The 24,662-nt window shown below is 36.5% G+C and overlaps 1 protein-coding gene across 3 annotated transcripts in view; it reads right to left on the minus strand.

Annotated features, from left to right (window-relative positions):
* Positions 1–23,949, minus strand: part of LOC145675664 (tubulin polymerization-promoting protein homolog) — a 68,161-nt gene extending 44,212 nt beyond the window's left edge. For 2 of the 3 annotated variants that reach the window (XM_081746235.1, XM_081746234.1), the window contains exons 1-3: positions 22,934–23,067; positions 17,617–17,788; positions 12,211–12,340 (exon numbers count right to left, since the gene is read on the minus strand). In XM_081746235.1, coding sequence (XP_081602361.1) covers positions 12,211–12,340; positions 17,617–17,788; positions 22,934–22,970 — 339 coding nt within the window. In that variant the 5' untranslated portion in view covers positions 22,971–23,067. Of the gene's footprint in view, positions 1–12,210; positions 12,341–17,616; positions 17,789–22,933; positions 23,068–23,679 lie in introns of those variants that run through there. The other variant, XM_081746237.1, reaches the window with a different exon arrangement.
* Between the last annotated feature and the right edge of the window lie 713 nt (positions 23,950–24,662).

Consider the following 24,662-nt stretch of genomic DNA (forward strand, 5'->3'; position numbering starts at 1 on the left):
TTTTAATGTCGTTGCTATAGTAACTAGGAACATATAGATGTAATGAGGAACCATCTTGTGTAATCTGAATGTACAATATTTTAAGGTGTCGAACAAGTTATACGTTGAAGGATAATAATATATATTTGAAATGCATTATTGCGTTGAATTATTCTAAATAATCTCGTGTATCGCATAAACATTTAGAATCTGGGCATATTTAACAGTTCACGACAGAATTAGCGTTACATATTATATGGTGCCGGAACCCGGGACCTTGGAGATTAGTTAGAAGTAAAAGTAAGCTATCTCTCATCTCCACGGATTATTTATTGCTTCGTAATAAAAGAAAAATTTACAAAAGACCCATAATGAATATGAATACCGGAATTAAAGGAGTTGATGTTCCTGGAAGTGAAACTTCATCAGATGTAGTTAAACTTTTACAATAGCTAGGACAACAAATGAATTCCATGGCACAACAAACGGATACTAGATTGGAACAAATGGATTCCAAATTAGACACCAGGTTGGAACAAGTGACACAAAACATTGATTCCAAATTGAACACCAGATTGGAACAAATGGATTCCAAATTAGACACCAGATTGGAACAAAAGGATTCCAAATTAGACACCAGGTTGGAACAAGTGACACAAAACATTGATTCCAAATTGAACACCAGATTAGAACAAATGGACACCAAATTGGACACCAGGTTGGAACAAGTGACACGACAAATAGGACGTGAGTTGGGTACCAGATTGGAACAAATGAATTCCAAATTAGATACCAGATTAGAACAGATAAGTACCAAATTGGAAGTAACTGACAATAGGATGGAAAAGATGGTTCATAGCTTTGCATTGGTGAAAAGTACTGCTGACGTAGTTGAAACCCAAGTCAATGAACAAGCCAATCAAATTCGAAGATTGCAGGAAGAAATCCATATTATTAAAGAGAAGATCAGTGCAGTCAACTGTACTGCAGATCGTGTCTTCAATGCTGTGCGTGATGAATATAGGAGGCCTGAAACAAGACACTGCGAAGAAGACAACAATTCATCCGAAATCTGTTCTGACAGGGTGGACACCACTTCAAATACGGAGAATGAAGAAAGGAGGATACCTCGCAGGAATCATACGCGCCGAAAACATCTCAAGGTGAGATTTAGTGAAATAAGATTTCTAACCAAATTCAATGGCAGATCAGAAGACATCCCTGCAAGCATGTTTCTAGAAAAATTCGAGCAAGAGTGCGAGTTAATTGGCATAGATAAGGCCGATTTTCTTAAAGATAATACCGCATATTTTGTTACCACCCTGTTCTGTTTGGTTTAAAGCAATTAGCAATAGTTTGCGTAACTATTCTGATCTCAACAATACCTTACTAGCTAATTTCGAAAATGACTTCATCTTAGCAGACAGGGATGCTCAGATCAGGAATCGACGTTTTGATCCAAAAGTCCATAAAAGCCTTATTGATTTTGTGATCGCAGTGTATAATGATTTGAAACAAATCAATCCCTACCAACAAGAGTCGCGTATTATCGCCTCAGTACTAATATTACTACCGTTTAAACTTCAGCAAATATTAATCTCGTCACAATCACATTTAATTATGATTGTTCAAAATTATGAAAGTCAGGTTAGATCAGGGCCGTGCCGTGGAAAATCAGCGCCCGGGGCGAGAGTATACGACAGTGTCCCCATACATATATTCCAAGTAATTTTTCCTTTCTTTTGCCTCTTTTTCTCTCGATTTTTTCGCCCCCTTACTTCGGCGCCCGGGGCCCTCGCCCCCCTACGGCACGGCCCTGGGTTAGATTGCAAAGTAATAGTAATAAAAATCAAGCTAATTATATTCCTGTTCGAAATATACATGTTAGAGAGAATTGTAATCCTAGTACAAGAGATAATGTTAGATTTGCTCGTAACGACAATACGACAGAACCTAACTTCAGAAGGAACAGAAATAATAATAGTACCGTTTCTAGAAATAATGTAAATAATCGAGCTAATTTCTCACGAAATCCCAGATTTCGTAATAATTACCTAGGGGCAGATATTTTCGAAATAGTAACCAAAGAATTAGTGAAGTAAACAATACGCAGGACTGTAATCAGGATTGTGCTGTTCAATGTAACCTAATGGAATCTTTTAGTAATGCCACTTAACCTAAATCTGGTTGAAGTGAATTGGATTAAGCCACGATAGCAATGGATTCGCAAGAATATAAAAACAGTAATTTATAATTAAATGGCAATGTTTTAAATCCTTTAAATGATAGTAACTAATAATAACTAGCAGCGTTCACCCCGCTTCGCTGCGGTCACCCCGGAACGCAATAAACTTTGTTACTTAGATAATTTTTACTTTTTCGCTTTCAAGTGATATGATAAAAACCATAGAAGATTGCAGTAAATGTTAACATTATATCGCCTGTCATTTATGTTAACCCGCCCCGCTTCGCTGCGGTCACCCCCGAACGCAATAAACTTTGTTACTTAGATAATTTTTACTTTTTCGCTTTCAAGTGATATGATAAAAACCATTATAACGCCTGTCATGTATGTTAACCCGCCGAGTGACACGGTCATGCGGGTTGCATATAAATACGTTTATTTTTATACCTATGATGAATAATAACAAAGGATTTGTACGTAATGGACACCTGAATGGTCAATTATCTCAAGACACTGGTAATTGAAAATTAAAGTGATATGATAAAAACCATCTAGGGTCCAAATCCTAATAACCCCCCAAAAATAAAAGAAATTGGTTCAGCCGTATTAGCGTGATGAGCGGACAAAGGATTTGTACGTTCTCTTTTATATATATAGATAGATAGATATAATAATATATATTTGAAAGCGTTATTTCTTTTGTGATAATAACTGTTTTTGTTTTGTTTCACTTTAAATATTGTCCTGATTTCATTGTAATTCTACTTCGCTCATATTCTATGAATTACATCTATGCATCGATTCAAATATTGTCTATCAAATTTATGCTAACTATGCCCGAATAAATGAAATAGGTTAAGTTGTATTTTAACGTACATCAAGTTTATTGTTAATATGTGTAAATGGTATCGAATTAAAGAATTTATGGAGGACCTAAAATTAACCAATAAACGTACCACATTTTAAATATCTCCTTAACGTCGGTAATTTTATAGACTTAAAATAAAATTGATTATGAAATAAATATAAAAATGATATTGAGATAAAATGAAAATGATATGTTATTTTATGAATTGCACGAGGGTTATTCAGAAACTAAGGTAACCATTGTATACGAAATGCCTAACGGTCCAGGATTCTTTCTTTAATTGTGAACAATATAAAGAAGTCCCAGTAATTCGGGAGCGATTATACAACGATAATGTATAATTCTTATGTACTTTTAAGTATTATTTGTATTTACGGACAAAATGAGCTATTTAAAAAGGCACAAGCTATCAAGAAGAAGAAGAAGAAGAAGAAATTATAATTTAAATATTTTGTATTATATTGAGATTTTGTTTGTTATCGTTGCTAAGACGATTTGTTTACCTGTTTTAATGTCGTTGCTATAGCAACTAGAAAAATATAGATGAGGAACCATCTTGTGTAATCTGAATGTACAATATTTAATACGTCGAACAAGTTATACGTTGAAGGATAATATATATAATATATTAGGGATGGCCAATTCCGGAATTTTTACTTTCCGGAATCCGGAAAGTAAAATCGGAAAATTCCGGAATTCGGAAAAATTCCGGATTTCGGAAAAAATCCGGAATTCGGAAAAATTCCGGATTTCGGAAAAATTCTGGAATTCGGAAAAATTCCGGATTTCGGAAAAATTCCGGAATTCGGAAAAATTCCGGATTTCGGAAAAATTCCGGAATTCGGAAAAATTCCGGATTTCGGAAAAATTCCGGAATTTAGAAAAATTCCGGATTTCGGAAAAATTCCGGAATTTAGAAAAATTCCGGAATTCGGAAAAATTCCGGAATTTAGAAAAAATCCGGAATTCGGAAAAATTCCGGAATTCGGAAAAATTCCGGATTTCGGAAAAACTCCGGAATTCGGAAAAAATCCGGATTTCGGAAAAATTCCGGAACTCGGAAAAATTCCGGAATTCGGAAAAAATCCGGATTTCGGAAAAAATCTGGATTTCGGAAAAATTATTTTTTCTTTTTGTAATCCTAAGAATTTTGTTCAAACGCAAACGAACAAATTTCCTTTTTGTAATCCTAAGAATGTATGATGCAAGTTAAGCTGAAACTTACATCCTAAAGTATACACTACTCAATCTTCCCATGGTTAATGAGATGTAGTCCAAAAGTACGATGTACTCCTAATATTTAATATTTGTTTTACTGTGATATTGTCCAGAGGTAAGACATATATCACACTGAGATAAACAACTTGACATAATGAAGATGTTATCATACGTAGTTTTCCAGAAAATCGTGAGAAACTAATTTTTGTGAAGTTAAAATATGCGTCGCTTGTTGCCAGTGGGATGCAATTGATAACTTTTATGCTGGAATAGTCTTATTATTATTATTATTATTATTATTATTATTATTATTATTATTATTATTATTATTATTATTATTATTATTATTATTATTATTATTATTATTATTAATCGTTTATGTACTGTAAAAGAAAAATGTGAACCGTTAAGTAGTAGATTTTATCTGTTGTTTTTTGATATCTTCTAACAGTAATAACAAACTGCTTGTAAATACGCAATGATTATCAAGGACAATGGCATATTAATGTAAGGACTACTCTGCAGACTAGCAATAAACAATAACAGATAAACAATAGTTGCAAAAAAAAAAAAAAAAAAAGTAACTAACTTGAGCACGTCAGAATGTTCGCGAGAATATAGGGACGCATTGAGACTAGCAAAGAGCGTGCTATTATCATTACTCAAAGGGCCGTACGATGGAGGCATTAATGTTAATGGCACTAATGAGCAATTACTTGCTCTAACGGTTAACCTCATTTTTGAGATGATTCTTAGAAGTGGGCGTGTTGGCATGCAGTTAGAAGACCTATATCCATTATTTAAAAAGCACACGTTATCTGTGAAGTACTAACGATTTGCGTCACTATCGAACACTAACGTAGCACTAGCGACGTTTAAAGTCGAAATGGAGTCTGACATAAGTGGCTTGTCAACTTCACGGACATTATATTTTCCTTGAATGAGAGAATTTTGCGCCCAGGAAATTTGCGCCCTACCACAAAAATAGGAAAAAATGCGCTCGCAATATATTTGCACTGGGATGTTTGCGCCCTACCCCAAAAAGAGGGGAAAATGCGCCGGCTACATATTTGCACTGGGATGTTAGCGCCCTACAATTCAACTTATTTTTGTATTGTGTAAAGTAACTTCCACTCACACTTGAACTAGGCTTGCCTATCATCGTCTCAGTGAGTTACTCCATCCGTTATAATATTCCGAACAAATGAAAAAAGTACAATTTTAGTTCACTAAAGGGCAATCCATACAAATACAATTTTTCATTATACTACAAAATTTACAAAAAAGTATAAATGACTGATATATAATTATTAATATAATCAAAGAGTATAATTTAATCTACAAAAGGCTGTTTGGCTCTACCCAGATATCTCTGTTCACAATCCTTGCGAGTTGTTTGGCTTTTCAGGACACAAAATATAGAAAAGAAAATGTAAAGTGAATGTAAAATCAGTTCAGTAATATTATCAAGAAAACTATGTACAGTGTGTTTACTTGCTGGAATTCAAACACACAATTGCGTTCAGTCGTTCTTTCAGAAAAAAATTTTCCGGGGGGCACACTTAGTATTCCGGAGGGGGGTCACTGCTGGTACTATTCTATTTATTATTATATTATAGACGTATTATTTTGGTCTCCTCCGAGGGGGCACTCTGAGAGCTCTGGGGAGGCCAGTGTTCCCCCAAAATCATCTCTGGAAGAAGCAGTGATTGCGTTGATCCGTTGTGTTCTTTTGGCTTATATTGAAGTTTATTCTCCCCTTATATAGCCACAATGAAAATAAATCACAAATAGCATGGTTGTGGGGGGAGGATTGTTTATGCTGTAATGTCAGCCCCTCCGAGCAAATGCGTAAGCTCCAATAGGTTCTTTTATTTCGCAGGGCTCAACTTTCCGGTGGAGGTACATTGCAGGCGCAATTTTCCCTGTTCTTGAGGTAGGGCGCAAATTTCCCAGACGCAAAATTCTCGACACCGTTCGAATGACCTCGGAAAACTATATCTTTTTCAATACTTTTTTATATTCTTTTACTCGAGATTTCTTCATAGCTTCTTATTAAAATACTTACTAATATATCCTCATTTTATTGTCCTAACCAATCAATATGGGTATGTTGTCAGTAAAATATTTAGATTGATCGAGCCTCTGGTGTGTAACCACAGTATTTCATATCATCCCCCCATTAGAAATCTTGGCTAAACGAACCAATATATGTTGCCAATAAAATAGTTTAGAATGATTGAGCCCCTGGTAAATAACCACAGTATTTCGTGACAGACCCCCTCCCCTTCCTATTACCATATTCTAGCTACATGCCTGACTCAGCTAATTCTCTACATTCTTTACCAAGCACACATTTTCTAAAGCGGAAAATGCTCTCTAAATACCTAAGCTCATTATTTTCAGCAGATGCACAAATTGGGTAACATTCTATCTACATGAATGTTATATATATGTCGATTACTGGAAACCGCTTCTCGCTATCTATTACCATATTTACTATATAATGATTAACGTTAAAACCGGAAATGGTTGATTTGTACCGCTTCCGGTTTGAATATTACATTCATCAGGGAACTCGATTCTTAACTATTGACTCTGTACATCATGGCCAAAATTGATTGGTAATCCATCAGATAGTTCTTGAGACTGTTTGCTTCACTGACGGACAGAATGAATATATGGCTATAGAGTTTTGATAAACTAAATTCGTTAATGAGTGATGATGGAACAAATATAAGAAAGGTAGGCCTTCCACCGGGAAAATTTTCGAACACAAAATTAGCCATCGAAAACCCACATGTCCTGGGTTAGAATGCCATAGATGAAAACTCTACCACTGAGTCATCAATCACCCGCTTATTAGTTTTATTAATTATTATATTAATATAAATTAATGAATGCCTGCTTATGTTAATTATTGAACAATTACATTGCACACTTCGTAAAGTAAAAAATTATAAATTTGTATTTACTGTACATACAGTGAGCGCAGAAAGTGTTCGTACACCTATGCTATTGAAACGAGAATGTTTGCGAAAAAGAAACAGAAAATTTAAGAAGTGTAATAACACACACAATATGAATAATGAAAACTAAGCTTTATGAATATATCAATAAAGAACCACAAAGACAAGTTTAATGGTCAGAAAGTAAATAAATTCCGTAGAAAGTGTATAGAGTAGACGCAAAAAAGTGATCGTACACCTGACGTACGAATACGAAACAAAGATACCACAACTGGGGTTCACTAGTATTCACCTGAGTATACACCTTTGTATAGCATGACGAGTAACAGAATGAGTTTAGTTGTGAATAGAAGTGAAAAAACTGCACGGTGGGCTGTCAAAGTGGGAAGCAACCGAACAGAAACAAATGAGGAGACAAGAAAAGTAATTATTAAATTGCATAAGAAGGGTAAGTCTTTGACAAAGATAGCAAACCTTGCAGACAGGCCTCGTTCAACAGTACAAACAATAATTGCGATGTATAATGTTTCTATCACTGTGCGAAAAAAAAACAAAAAAACTGGAAGACCAAGAGTGTTGAGTGAACAAGATAAACGTTACATTATTAGGGAAAGAAAAAAGGTTCCAAAAAATAGTGCTGTGCAATTGGCAACGGATCTGGAAACACGCGGTGTTAAAGTATCAGCCAGTACAGTGCGGAATATTTGCAAGGTATCATGGTCGGATAGCCAGGAAAATGTTCTGGGTGAACAAGACGAATCGTATAAAGAGACTAAAGTTTGAAAAAGAGTATAAAGATAAGGGATCAGGCTTCTTTCTGGAATAGGGTCATATTTTCGGACGAAAGTAAATTTAACTTTATCGAGTCCAATGGGAGGCGTATTGTATGGCGCAAGGTGAATACAGAGATGAATCCTCAAAATCTCGTCCCTAAAGTAAGACACGGAGGAGGGTCCGTGCTCGTCTGGGCTTGTATGAGTGCTTCAGGAGTGGGTCGTCTCCACCTTATCGATGGAGTGATGATCCACAAAGTGTATATTAACATATTAAAGGAAAATTTCCATACTAGTGCGCAGAAGATGGTTCTTGAAAACAATTTATTGTTCAGCAAGACAACGACTCCAAACATACAGCGGAAAATACTCGATTATGGCTACTCTATAATACCTTGAAACAGCTTCGCACACCTCCCCAATCCCCAGATATGAACCCCATAGAATATCTATGGTCTGTTCTGGAGACAACAATCAGAAGGCACAGCTTCTCTACTCAGGGCCGGCGCTAGCAATTTTGACGCCTTGGGCGGTGCTTTCACATGCCGCCCCTTTAATCCGCAAACCTTATTTTGACAGATAACGTTCAAGTGTCATTTAAAAACATGTATAAAATGGAAAAGTAAACAAAAAAAAAAAAAAAAGAACTACCTTTCTGGAATGTTCACGTAATATTTAAACGACTCTATACTGACACAATATTCAGTATGCTCGATTTCGCTGTATATCTGTAATATAGAGCAGCGCATACAGAAAATAAAATTTTAAAAATATACTTTAATCATGACTAAGAATTTTAATTTTTAGGCTTATTTTATATCAAAAGGCGTTTTCAACAGAGTATGGAGCAAGAAGATAATACAGTAAATCAGATATTATGGTAAATGTAAGTGATTAGCTTAAGCCTTATAATGTACTAAAACACAATAGACATACATAAATTTAACATACCTTAATTGAAAGAAACTTTTCTTGCTTTGATATGAGCAAATTTCTTTATCACATCACGTAGTCCAATGTTTTAGCCAATTTGTGTTCTATTGATATCGTCGCTAGACCACTCAAGCGTGTTTCAGACATAGAAGAGTGTAGATAGTTTCTAATAAACTTAAATTTCCAAAAACTTCTTTCTCCACTTGCCACTGTTACAGGCAAGATTAACAAAATTCTACGTGCAATACTAACATTGGGAGCAAAGTCATGTTCCTAATATTTTTTTTTTTTTTTTTTTTTTTTGAACTTTCACAGGCTTAATTATAGTGGATAACACTTTCAGTTTGTCTTTCAAATCACTGGGGTTAATATCTTTCAATTCTTCGTGTGTTAAAATGGTAAGTTTAGTACACTTTTCAGACAAAAAAATCAGGTGGTAGGCTATATCTTTACGATTATTTATATCGCAAAGAAAATTGAAATACTCGCTGTGATGTTTAAGTTGCTCAAATCTTTCTCTTAAAAGCTAACACAATCACTTCTAGAACTTTGTAATAAAAATCGATCTTGTATCTTGTTTGTGGCTGTTTTCAGTAGCTTCATCCTCTGCCTCGTACTGAAACAGTCTCTTCTTTCGACTTCGAGCTTGCACTGTATTACGTATCAGTGGATCACCCGTATCTAATGCTGATGCCAAGTCCATCGTATCAACTAAGTAAGATTTAAACTTTGCATAATTTCTGCTCCTCACAAAGTACCCAGATATATTTTCAAGAAATCCTACTGCATCCAACACATGAGAATCAATGCTTTAAAGTCATATCAGACAACGAGTGAGTAAAGGAAAGAAAAGTAACTCAGCTGGTTTGCTATACACAGAGCATCGTGGACGACCATTCTATCGGTTCTATTGTCATTACTTATTTGAAGTAAGGCATCATAAACTTCCTATATTTGATAACTGAGTCAGAGCATCAATTCGGCTCTCCCACCTTGTGGTGGATTATGATTTTAAAGTGAGACTACTAATATGTTCCTTTAGTATGGCCTAACGTTGAACTGACGCAGAAAAAAAAGTCATAAACTTTTTTTTAGCTATACAAAAAATGAGACATTTCTCAAGAAATAATACGCTGTACGATTTACTATATTCGGAATGAACAATTTGTAAACTGGTCAAAAACTCGCTATTAGAACCTAAATGTCTCTAGATGCTACCAGGGGCGGATCCAGGGGGGCGATCGGGCGATCGCCCCCCCCCAGAAGAGGAAACTTTTTTATTTTATATATAAATAAAATATATAGTTTATTTTTTGACGCTCTTAAAAGTAGCTCTAAGTAGCAGTATTACAACCCACCGCCCCCCCCAGAAGTCCGTCCTGGATCCGCCCCTGGATGCTACAGGCTAGAACGGCCTGTCTCAAGTGGGAGTGTACCTTTTGCATACTTGGAGCGGAGCGTTAGAACATTATTGAATAGAAAAAAATATAAAAAGACACCGTGATAATCTTATGCACTCTAGCTCAAAATCCTATCTACACTGCTGCAAGGGAAATATTGAACGAGATACCTGTGGCTAGTAGTTTGATAATTGAAAACGAGGAGGAATGCTCTGAATTTCCTGAGAGAGTATTTTCTTGAATGTGAGTAAAGTTCAATTACATTCTCAGGTTAACACAATCTTATTTTTCCATGTGAGCCTATTACGAAGCATTATATTTTGATAGTATTCTTTTCTTTTTCAAATTTTGCCGCCCATTAGACTTGCCGCTCTGGGCGGTGGCACGGCTCGACCCTCTCTCGCGCCGGCCCTGTCTCTACTAAAGAAGGCCTAAGAAAAGCTATTCAAGAAGAATGGGACATAATCAGTCCCGAAGCTACAGAACTACGAACTACTACAGGGGAAATCAATGCCACGAAGACTACAATCATTAACGCACAGGGTAATCCCACAAAATATCAAATAAGGTAATATACTTTATAAGCACTAATTCAAGCATAAGTGTACGGTGACATTTTGCGTTTACAAAAAAGGAATTCTCTCTTTTCTTCTGAACAAAACAGTGATTGTGTTTGTTTGGCCTTTCTCTTGTATATAGAAATAAAATGTATGAATGTGTAGTCTTAATTCTGGTTATATATATATTTTCCACCTCCCGTTCTCATGCTAGCTGTTTTCAATATAAAGTATGCACGGTGTACGAACACTTTCTGCGCTCACTGTAGGTATGTTGACAATAAGCGAATGTTATTAGAATATTTGTTGAGATTTCTTTTCCTCCACTGCCTTTCGCCTGGTTAAAAAGTAGTTTGCAGTGCTTTGGAGCAGCTGCAGGTGGGAACGCGATAATGTTTGAGACATACCGGCGACTTTTTTGTGTGTGAAAATAAGACCTTCTTTATAAAACAGTAAATAACTGCAGTAGCAATTGTCTACGTAAGTGATAAAGACATATCCAACTACAAGAAACTAATACAGTATATATATTCATTATTGTGTTTCTCTTTTAACAGCTACTAGCTAGGGATGGCCAATTCCAGAATTTTTACTTTCCGGAACCCGGAAAGTAAAATCGGAAAAATTCCGGATTTCGGAAAAATTCCGATTTTTTCTAAATTCCGGATTTTTTCCGAAATCCGGAATTTTTCCGAATTCCGGAATTTTTCCGAAATCCGGAATTTTTCCGAATTCCGGATTTTTTCTGGATTCCGGAATTTTTCCGAATTCCGGATTTTTTCCGAAATCCGGAATTTTTCTGAATTCCGGAATTTTTCCGAATTCCGGATTTTTTCCGAATTCCGGAATTTTTCCGAATTCCGGATTTTTTCCGAATTCCGGAATTTTTCCGAAATCCGGAATTTTTCCGAAATCCGGAATTTTTCCGAATTCCGGAATTTTTCCGAATTCCGGAATTTTTCCGAATTCCGGAAAGTAAATTTTCCGATTCCGGAAAACAAAATTTCCGGAATCCGGATTCCGGAAAATTTTGGCCATCCCTATAATATATATTTAATAATATATATTAAATATATATGAAGTGCATTAATGTGTTGAATTATTCCAGATAATCTCGTGTATTGCATAAACATTTAGAATCAGGGCATATGTAACATAGTTCACGACAGAATTAGCGTTACAAAATAGATAAGAAAAATTGAGAAAATATTCCTTTGGTAAAAATGTTACTTTTTCTGACGTATAATATTTTACACTAATATAAAAAAATACATTTTCTTTTAGTAATACTTATAATCACATATTACTTATAATCACATATTACTAACCGTTGCTCCTTCTAAGCTTGGCTCACCACAATTAGCCATTTTTTTCTTTATATCCTCGGGATCCAGCTTTTTATCCTTCGCTAATTGATCAATATATTTTAAGAATTCTGGGTAGTGGAGCGTTTTAGACCTATGGAAGCACAAAACCACAGAAATTATATTAATGTAACCAGGAGACATGGCTGTTGTTCTAACGAAATGAACAATATGTAACTTGAGAAACAGTAGAGTAATGCTAGTTGCCTAACTTAAGGGGCTTCTGAGATGCTCTATACTTTTTGAACCTCCAAAACTTGAGACTCATCCATCCCGATTTAAGTCGTTAATCGAGGAAAAACTGCTACTTACGCGATTAGATCTGGTGAACATGTATCTAGGTACAATATTTGGTTTCCGTAGGAGACACCTTTCTATGTGATAACAGACACACATTCTTTTGTAGATTAGTACGAGGGATATTCGAAAAGAAAATCCTCCGTTTGTGCATGTTCGAGAAATGGCCGGAAAGAGCGACGTCATTCCTGTGGCGCTATGCATCCCAAGGGTTGAAGAGGGCACGTCCTCCTCAAACTTAGAACTGGGGGGAACTGTCCCCCCAATAATCCGATTTGAAATGTGTTTTTTGAAAAGAAATGTGATGATTTGTGAATGACTGCCACTTCATCTATATCTCCTTTTCCATAAACCACTTTAAACAACTGAAATTAACTCGAAGCTAAACTTTAATGTCATGGAAGTTATAAGAGATGCTCGAAGTGATCCTCTTCCACTTGAAGACACAGTTGCACACGTTTCTGCATGTTCTTGAAGACGTTGTACAGAGCATCGGGAGTGATGTTCCGAATGTGGCGTGTCCGGGCAGCTTGGAATTCTTGTATGGTGTGTGGATTACCTTCTTAGGCCTTTCCCTTCAACATACCCCATTCAAAGACCTCATCCGTGAAAAACGTTTTGTCAAGAATCCCCTCACCATTGTCCTCCAGGAAGGACAGGAAGCAGTTGAGAAAGTTCAGACGCGCCGGACTATCGGTGTCTCTTAGTTCATGCACGACCGAAATTGTGTACGGATACATGGACAGTGACTTCCGAAGAATCTTGTAAGCGGAACCCACGAACACGTGGGCCTGCTGAGCTAGTCGTCTAACGGATTTCTTTGGACTGTGCAGCATCACGTCTTGCACCTCTGCCACCTTCTCTGCGGATGTGGCTGTGGATTGCCTACATGATTTTGGAGCATTATGAACGCTTCCGGTCTTTCGAAACTTGGTGATGAGGTTCCGTACAGCATTGCGGTTAGGCACCTTCACTCCTGGGAACTTTGCTGCAAATGCAGCTTCTACTGCTGAGGTAAACTTGTCTCCATTGCGGAACACATACTCCACAAGAAACAATCTTTTTTTCAATCGTCAGCATGATGACCTGAACCCCAATGATGTCACAGAAGAACTGGTCTTCAATCAAACCTGTGAACAAATACAAATACCTGGTCAAATAGGGTTCAAATATGTTAAACAATGGAAAATGTTGTATTACTAATTGACAATCATATCAGTCATCACTTAGCACACCACAACATGGCACTGCATACAACCACAACATAGTTACTTTCTGAACACCCGGTATAATATGCAACAAGTTCACCTCAGAAGTCAGATTCATCTACCGTAACATGAATAATCTCCCCTTCCTTCTCAGAATAAGCCTCAAATCTGCCCGCCTCACAATGTTGAAGACACCTCTGCCCCCCTGATCCTCCATAGCATTGTTTTTCAACTTCATAAATATTTTGAACATCGCTTTCTTTAAAAAAAAAGGGAACGGTCTTACCCGTCCCTCCCCTCAATCTTGAAGACAGATTTGCGGCGCTGGTTATGTGCAGTAGTTTAGTAGGCAGTGAACAGTGGAAAGAGAAGATTGTGTTGCAGTTCACTTGTTAGCTATTACAATTGAAAATGAACGCTCCAATAGAAATTCTGGCGCCAAATAAAAAATGTATGCGGTAATACGATTTCTGAGTGAGAAAAAGAAAAATTTTGGCAACTATGAACTGTATGGTGTTTACGGACCAAACACGATTAGTGAAGGTGTCGTACGTGAATGGTGTCGCATGTTTAAAGATGGACGAACTGACGTGCTCGAGGATGTAAGAAGTGATAGACCACCTGTAACCAGCAATGAACTCGTGGGAGAAATTGATAAAACTGATCATCAAACAGTGGCTTGCGTCGCACCGTTTCGACAATGACAATGCGCTTCACAATTATGTTAGCGGGTGGCGTCATTCCCAAACGGGGAAATTTTTGCAGAAGGAATTTCAAAGCTTGTAAAACGTTATGACAAGAGCGTCAATTTGAATGGTGAATATGTTGAAAAGTAATGGAATGTTACTTTTCTAATACGTATAATAAAAGTTTTGTATCTTCTAGTGTATGTCATTGATTAAAAAAAAGGCGTTTTTTTTTTCAAATTGCCCTCGTATAAAGTGTAGAAGAGATAATTCTGAAATTATTTATTATTCCACAATAACGCTTCATCCATTTAAAAGATAAGAAATAATTCTTCGCAAAACAAAATAACATATTATATAGGGTGTTTCAAAACAACACCGACAACGTTTGGGAGGTGATTCTTGACATCAAGATAAGACAAAAAGTATAGACCAACCTGGGTACACGAATGCTTTCTTTGGGAGTTATAGGCTACCGAAAACATGAAAAAATTAACTTTGAAGGTTCATAGCTCCAAACCTATGGGATCTACCGTAGTCGGGTTAAGACTTCTCTTAGAAACTAGTACGTGCCCTATTCAAATATCCGTGTTTCAGAATACTGCGGTACTTCCACAACAACTTTTACAGAGGTAGTTGGTGAGTACTTCAAACTATATGCCCGTAGTCGAACTGCCTCTATAAAAATTGTTGCGTGAGTACCTTAGGATTTTGAAACATGTATTTTTGGATAACACACATATTAGTTCCTAAGTGAAGTCTTGACCCGACAACGGTAAATCTCGTAGTTTTGGAGCTTTAAAGTTAATTTTTTCATGTTTTCGGCAGCCTATAACTCCGAAAGGAAGCATTTCTGCACCCAAGTTAGTCTATACTTTTCGTCTTATCTTGGTGTCAGGAATCACCTGCCAAACGTTGCAGGTGTTGTTTTGAAACACCCTGTATAGGCACTTTCTTTACGAAATATGTTCTTTTCTTTCTTAATGTGTATTATGTAGCGTGATTTTATATATTCGGGGCAGGATAGAAAAAGAATGGCGCTCTGTGCTACATCACAATTTTTTTGTGACAATATTTTTGTCTGATCTTGTTCACGAGACGAGAAACGTGACAATTATTGTCTCGTTTTCGAGAGGAGACGCGTCTCGTGGACATTTCTCGAGTATCGTGGACAATACGAGTTCACACAATTCTTAGATCTACAAACATTGTTTAACTATTACGTGTTCCATAGCATAAAAAACCTTAATAAATTAATAAAGTTATTGTACAAACATAATAATGTTTAAAGATAGTCACTAGTCATTACACAATATATTTCAATAATAAACATGGTTTAAATGTTGTTATGTCACACCCTTCGTGAATCTCTCATGATGCAGAAGGATTCTCAGAACTTCTATATGGAAGTAAGAAAAAAGATACACAAGTCATGACTAGAGATCGGATTTTAAGGTGCAAAAAAATGTCGTAGGAAAAAGGTAATAAAAGGTGCTGAAAAGTCATTCAAAAAGATGCTAATAGGATATCTTTATTAAGTGCTATAGTATACAGTTACATGAGAACGACCAGAACGAGGAGTATCCAAAAAAACTTCCCAGGCGAAAAGCTTTCTTCTTCTACTTGATCAATCTGACGACTTGATGGCTCCTTACCGAAACATTCATGAAACTTATCCATCACCTATGGCATATTTTCATTGTTTTGTTTCCGTTCATGAATGTATACACTTGCTACTACACCCTCCTCCAAAGTACAGTCACTGATATGTGTCATTGTTGCTCACCAAACACGGAAAGGCGAGACAATGAATTGGTTAACGCATAGACTTTATTCTTCTCCCTCTGTGGGCAGTTAAGCGGTAATCACGTGGTAATTCACGTAAGGAGCACTGTTGCCTATCAACGTTTAGGATGGGAAATTCAAATCCTAAAAATCGTCAACATTTTACGTTGTTACTAGCATTTATTCGAGTATAAAAGGATTTCCTGACCACTCTGTATAAACGGCTTAAGCGATTCTGGCTAGAGTTTCGCCTAATATAAAGGATAACGAGGCAAAGCGCGAATCCTAATGAGGATCTTCAAGAAGAGCATGTTTCCTTAGTAAGCCTCATCTCATACGCAAGTCTCATGGAGAATAGCGAATTCGAGCTAAAGGGAGTACAATTTGGAGCAAGCGATCCTGATTGATCGAAAGCTCCATTAAGGATAGTAAGCCGGAGCCTTGATCAGAAAACAGCAATCTCTGATTCCCATGATATTCGATAAAATGCCCCCTCCTCTTACTATCGACAATATTCTGTATCTTTGTGTACCTTTCCAGATACAGAAATATGAGGATATTGTCAGAGAAATAACTTAAGATATCTACAATACAATTCATTATATCGAGTTTCCCATCGATCTACTAAAATAGTACTTTACGATTTGAGAAAGTTATACATTTTTCATCATTATCTACACAATTTCAAAATACGAGGGTTATTTTTTAAAAATAAGGCATGAATACTGAATACTGTTGGAAGAAATTTCGTGTGTTTTCGAGAATGAGTGCGTGTACAGGCTTCCGGCACCACTTGCGTATAATCCGAAGCCATTTGCATTCAAAGTGTCATTCTATACGCTTCGCAGTAAGAGATTAAAATATATAAGAAAGTCAAGCGGTTCGCCGACTGTGAAACATAGCTGGTTTTTAACACCAAGAAGGATGACAGCTTTGAATATTGATGTATGCTGACAATGCAATAAATGACAGTAACGTGGATAAAATAGGTCAGCATATCCAAGAAAGGTCGGGAAAACATTCATAATGAATCGCTACGAAGAGGAATTCGATCATTCGTCTTACAGTCCGGATCTTGTGCCTACCTACTACCATCTCTTCCTCCATTTCGAGAATTTTCTGGACTGTAAACGTTAAGACAATGGTAAAGAAGGGAAAACGACTGTGAAGAACTGCTACCATTACAGTCAGGGGAGTTTTTGAAAACCTTGCTCGTTATAGTAAATACTTAAATCTTCAAGCAAATTACGTAGAAAAAAATAGCGAATTACGTGTAAATTCAGACAATAAATGTCTTTCTGAACGATGTTTACTTGTTTCGTTTTATAACAAAATGAATTTTATTTAAAAACAAGAATGACCCTGGTATCGACAGATTTCCCTATGACACTTACTTGAGCTTAGCAAACGAAATGCAGGTATCGTTTGTTGTAAGATTCTTTCCGTCAATTACATGGGCTTGCTTCATCCATTTGTCGCACTGGGTTAGATTGATTACATTGCCGTCAGCCCTTTTGTCCCCAAATTTAGCAAACAATTTGAACTGATCTTCAAGGGAGGCCATGCCTGGAATAGAAAGAATATGGAAAATTTAAACTAACACCTTGCAAATTTCACAATATCAGGTCGTCTAAAAAGCACTAAGCCTTTTGAGATACCGTTACCCTAACAGCACAATTACGTAGCAGGCATATGCCTATCATGTTCCCTCAGGCACATAGAAATGTGTCCAGTATGTGCCTTATATTCTTCTGAGAAAGAAATCACATGGATGGCAAGTGATAGTCACAGTCTATGTCCGCCCCTAGGCACATACCTGACATATACCTGGGGAACGTGCCTAGTATGTTCCCCATGCTGTAAGCGTCAATGAACCACAAAATTACTCTCCCAAAATACGTTAAATCGCCTATATGCCTAATGTGTTTACATTAAGGTGAGTCTAAACAACACTTTAAACAAGGAAAAATGTAGGACTACCCTAGGGTGGGCGTGAACCACCAACCTTTGGTTTACTATCCGCATGCTCTTCCGACTTGGCCACAGAGGCGGTGAAAAGAACGGCGCTTGTAGATGGATAAATTGTTGAGGTCTTTTGTATTCGGCTAATCAGAGTGCTCCTTTAACCGTATATATTCGACGATAACCGTTTGGGATCAGACAAAATCTGCTCGTTATGTAATTTTATAACAAAATTACGAGTGTCTATTTACTTTATTTCGTGGTTCTTCCATATTCACTTTCAAATGATCGGCGACAGTTGCCATCTAATAAAGTTGATGCGTTTATTGTTTCTAGTACACAATCGCTTAAAAAAAGAAACACCAAATGCATCAAATGTAGGAGATTAATTTAGAAGACCTAAATTGCGAATGCCTAAAATATTTGTAAACGTAAAATATTTGTTACGTTTAATACAAGATATTACACGAGTTTCCTCGTGACTCGGTGTGAGAGACCGGGGTTCGATTTCTGATGAAATCTCATGCTAATCACTCGTTAAGCTGTAGCTCCAAGTCTCATAATAGCCTCAGTTTTGAAAGGAGTCGGTAGAGGGCCAGTAACTGTTTTGAATAACTAAGTTTTATCTTTTCAGGCATATATTTTGAACTATATGTTATTCATACTGTAATCTTATCAAGTTTAAATAAGGTTTTCCGTTTTTCCATTCTTTGCGTCCAATTAGTATCGAGTTGTATTTGTCTTGCAGCAACGCGCTATATATAGATAGAGCGCTATAAGTTTTCCCGTTACCCCTTGATAAATGCTAATGTAAGTTTTCCCGTTACCCCTTGATAAATACTAATGTAAGTTTTCCCGTTACCCCTTGATAAATGCTAATGTAAGTTTTCCCGTTACCCCTTGATAAATACTAATGTAAGTTTTCCCGTTACCCCTTGATAAATGCTAATGTAAGTTTTCCCGTTACCCCTTGATAAATACTAATGTAAGTTTTCCCGTTACCCCTTGATAAATACTAATGTAAGTTTTCCCGTTACCCCTTGATAAATGCTAATGTACGTTTTCCCGTCACACCTTTATAAATGCTAATTTAAGGTTTTCCATTGTTTCAAATTGCATGAACGATGGCTAATACTTTCAGTTACAGTACTGAAGAACGTGTTGAAACAAGTTGTTGGGTGCATGAGATAAACGACACAGGTAAGATACTGGTAGAAGTGTGTGCAGACTTTCGGACAAGGTTTCAACGAGATCTTCTCCAGAAACACTTTTACAATGGGAAAAGAAAATATTCACCACTGGAAGTGTGAAGGAAAAAGAAAGAAGTGATAGACCATTCACATGAGCCGAAACATGTCGCTTCGTCGCGTAGTCCGTGGAGAGATCGCTGCAGAAGTCGACACATGAGCGATACCTGAACATGTTCCAGAACTGGTTTCTTTCTCTCTTGGAGGAGCACGGAATCAAATAAACATCTTGGTTTCAGCATGATGGGGCACCTGCTCATTATGCCCTCGTCTTACGCCAATATCTTGGAAGTCTTCCTGGGTGTTGGATTGGTCGTGGTAGTTTCGATCTGCCCGCACTACTTGCCTAGCCACTACGAAGCTCAGACCTCACCACCTATGATAATGCGCTGTGCAGGTTCCACAAAACCGTTACGATATCACTCCCGAACTGACAGAAACTGTGAAACAAGCTTTCACTCAAGTTACAGCTGCAATGCTCTGCAATATGTCGTTTAGAATCTGGCAGCGTTGTTTTCCTTTGTCGTGAGAATGACCTTCGACCTACTGATTCTTTGGTCACTTAATGCTTCCTATCTCAATAAAACTCCTCGAAAGCATTGTTGTTCATGACATTCACACTTTTCTGTGTAGTTATTCACGTACGTTTAGTGGTTTCTGTTACTTATTTTCACGGGTAACGGAACTTTGTGGGCACTCTGTATTATGTTAGTGTGTATCATCTATACCTCCATTGTGGATGTCACCCTTGATTCTGAGGCATCTTTTCCGGTATATCCATGAGAGATGCTATAATCGTAGTGTTTTTCATACTCTGACATAGTAACCTCTAGATGTTATGTGAAAACCATACATGGAATTAAAAGGAGACACAATGGGCCTTATGCAGAGTCAATCTGACGAATGATTGGTGTCATACTAAAGGGTTCGACTAACATATGTTTCTTGCAGTAGTCAGAAATTTAGTATGACGCTAATCATACGTCAAAACGACTGTACATAAGGCGGAATATATTTACAACATAGGCATGCATCCATCTTTGACGGATTTGAAATATTTCCCAGAAAGTCTCCGGGAACTATCCTATACAATACTCATTCGTTTTAAATATAATATAATACTGACTTTCGTATAATACTGTATGTTTTGTGGGAGATTAGAGGCTTACTCCTATAGTTTACGATTGAAGTTAAGGGTTAAGTTCCAAAGTTGGTCATCCGTTTCTAGCAAAGTTTTGAAAATTTACCTGGAAGAAATTAATAATTTGCTTGTTTTTCTGCTTGATAGTGTATAAAGATAGTGAAAGTTGTATTTATATTTTCTTTGACTTTTTTTCACAATGATCTATGTTTGGGATTAAAAGTCAATGATGAGCGATGAATTTGGCACTTTAATGTAGTATAGAACAGTCCTCCCTCCCGATGAAAAATGTAATCTAAGATATCCTTCATAAAAATATTAAAATTTCATGGAATGTGGTGTATAGTTTTTGAGGTTTCACGGTTATTCCCATTACTTGGATTTAAAATTAATCAAGAACAAGAGAGTGAACATCCCTCTGTTACCAAAGTCTAAAAAAAAACAAATTTTATGACAATTTTCGTAAAAATTCGACTGTAAGAGAATGTATGTATATTGTTTGTTGAGGTTTCCACATAATTCCCGCCCTTACAATTGAAGTCAAAGAACTATGAGAACTAACTTACGAACCTGGAAGATTTAAATAAAGCTTATTGAGCTTTATAAAAAATACAAATTTTCTGGAATACGGTGAAAATTTTCAATCATCTCAACTGTTAGCAGTTGAAATGGTCCAATAATGAGGGAGTACATTTTCCCCAATTTTATGTAACATTTTCCTGAATATTTATTAAACACAAACTTTCATATGATGTATGGTTTGTTGGAGATTAGAGGCTTACTCCTATAGTTTACCACTGAAGTTAAGGGTTAAGTTTCAAAGTTGGTCTCCGTTTCTAGCAAAGTTTTGAAAATTTACCGGGAAGAAATTAATAATTTGCTTATTTGTGTGCTTGATAATATATAAGGAGAGCGAAAGTTGTGTTTATTTTCTTATATAAACGGTTCTAAACATGGAACTATTTGGCAAGGGGAGAGAACTACTTGGCGCAAGGTTACTTCATGGTATGGGAATGTAATGAGTATTTGTTTTGTAAACATGGTTGGTGATAATCAGAAAAATCTATTAAAAATAAGTAAAGTCATTGCTTAATAGATCTAAAAATAAATTGTAGAAAATGCGGTAAGCAAATAATTGTAAAGAAACGTGGAGAAAGTTATTCTTTCCAATGTAATGGTAACATAACCAACATGGCGACAGAGTTCTAGAACACAGGTCCCTCTTCCCATTTAGCTTCAATAAAGACAGAAAACAACGTGCCCTAACCCATCTTCACTCGCTAACGCTCGCTTGGCAATACAATATGTGAATTGAATATTAAACTTTGGTACAGAAAGGAACCAATTAGTACACTTTTAGTCGAAAACTAGGCGGATGACCAACTTCGGAACAAATGCCGAAGTTAATGACAGAAACAGGGGCGTCATTTAGGGAGGGCAGGAGGTGCAATTGCTCCACCCAAGAGTTTGACTAATACACATACTTTAAACGATTGTCTACTAATATATTAGTACAAAACATGGAAGTCTTTATGTCGATCGTGCTCTTGCCCCCCCCAAGCGGAATCTGAAATGACGCCCCTGGACAGAAATGACATATTTCAGTTTAATGTACCACGATTATGCTCCTTAGGCTAACGGAGACGATGATTAATGAAAGTGACTGATGACGGAAGAATTTGTGGAATGAATAAGTAGGAGAAAACTAGAGTACCACGAGAAAACGGCCGGAAATAATGTCATCCACCAGAAACTTACTTAGACGGGGATCGAACCAGTGATTCCACGTACCAGAGGTAAGCTCTCTACCACTGAGCCTTTAATGACAGAAAGGATAGCTTGCTTCAACAATGCATAACAATATTAGCTACCGGTACCACTTATTTTAGCCACTATATGTACTTGTGTCCCACTATTTCGATCATACGTGGTATGTATGAACTGGCAGTAGAAAAATGACGCAGCTCTAGAATTGATCGTCATAAAATGATAATTTTGCGGTTAAAATGATTGAGTACATATGCAAGAGTATTGCATTAGATATGAATTTCCACCTGCGGAGTATTTCTGCACAGTGTTTGAAAGTTGTATTTTGTGTTTACAAATGTTATGTTACTAGTGTAAAACAATTTAAAATGCTATAGAAACTTGTATCATTGCGGAAACTACATTAAGGTATTTGTTGTGCCCAGCATACATTTGCAAACCTACTCTACTTAGTAATTTAACCTATCCTATACTAGTCTACTCTACTAACCTAATCTAACGTAGTATCTTTACTAAACTAAACTAACCTACTCTACCTGTACCCTATATTTCTATACTGTACTCTACTCTAGCTTAGCACACGTTGATATGTACCGTATTCTTCGCGTGAACAATTTTTTCCATAGCACATTAGTTTGCATGCATATTATCAATCTGTACGCCATTATTTGAATATGCACCAGGAAAATAACTGCAGAATGTCTTACACCCTCTGTAAAACCATGAAAATATTCTCTTTTTGGATTGAGTATAGCCCGCTCCCCCTAGTGATTTTTAACGAATTATAGTGATTCTAACGATTCATACTAGTTCATAATGAACCGGAATCGCATGTTATAAAGATTTAAGATGTAAATCTTGCGGTAAGGAAGCTTTAGCATAAGTAGTAGTAGTAGCTTTAGTAGCGGTAGTAGTAATAGTAGCAGTAGTAGTAGTAGTTAGTAGCAATAGTAGTAGTAGTAGTGGTAGTTAGTAGCAATAGTAGTAGGAACGGGTTAGAAGCCCCGCAGGGGTTGGTTGGGTTCTGTTCTCGATATAAGTAGTAGTAGTACTGACTCTTCCAGTTCCGGTGACAAAGAACTGGGGGGAGCGGGCTATACACAAACCCTCTTTTTTTTTTTCATTTCGCGACCTATTGTATCTACAAGGAAATAAAATATTTTAAGATTTATATAACATATTGGTAGTAGTCAATAAATCATTCAAGGATAAAACACCTTAGAAAAAAGCACGAATGTGCATCCTTTACAAAATTATCGCTACAAATATTTATAGATAATAATACAAATTTGTATTACACCTTTTAAACTATTGCATATAAATGTAGTAGACCTACTGACCTGATTTAGGTTTTAAGAAAAGATAAATAAAACTCGAAAATTTGATTTCTTAGTTGCCAAAAGATTACACGATGTTACATTTTAAAATATTGGAAAAGGTTGCACAGAATATAACAGATTTGTGAACTTTACTCAAATTTGAAGACTTGTCATTAGCTACATAATTAACATAGGACTATTAATACGCATTTCCACTTCAAATATTAATTATTTGTTATAGTAAAGCTTATTAGACACATGGGGCCTTATGCAGAGTCGTTCTGACGCGTGATTAGTGCTATACTAAAGAATTCGACTAACATATGTTTCCTGCTCTAATCAGGCCTTTACTATGACGCTAATCATTCATCAAAACGATTCTGCAAATGGCGGCTAATCTATATATATAAAATTGAAAATCACTATGTTTGTGACTAAATCTTCTGAACCGCCCGATCAATCACGATTAAATTTTAACATGGGTGAGGTTCGAGGCTGGGCTCGTTTTAGACTATTCACTTTGATGGTAGAACTGAAGGGCGGGAGAAGGAGGGGGTATAGAAAAATAAATAAAACTTAATAACTCCTGAACCACTCGACTGATCTTGATTAAATTTTCAACACAGATGAGGTTCAGGCCTGGAAACATTTTTATGGTTTAAATTTTACTGAGCAACGTAGGGGAGGAGAAGGAGGGGGAGATATATAAAAATCAATTTATATACGACTGAAAGTGATTATTTTTGTAACTTAATAACTCTTGAACTATCCGACTGATCTCAATCACATTTTCAAGATACATGAGGTTAGGATCTGGAAATATTTTTGTAATTTCACTTTAACGGTAGATTCTAGGGGAGAGGGAGGGGAGGGGATGTATAAATTAAAACTAATAAAACTTAATAACTTTTGAACCACCACCCGATCTCGATCAAATTTTCAACATATATGAGGGTCGAGCGGTGGGTGTTTTTTATCGTTTCACTTTGACGAGCCAACCTAGG

Source organism: Thermobia domestica, chromosome 18 (assembly GCF_964235325.1).
Source record: "Thermobia domestica chromosome 18, izTheDome1.hap1.1, whole genome shotgun sequence".
Lineage (NCBI taxonomy): Eukaryota > Metazoa > Arthropoda > Insecta > Zygentoma > Lepismatidae > Thermobia > Thermobia domestica.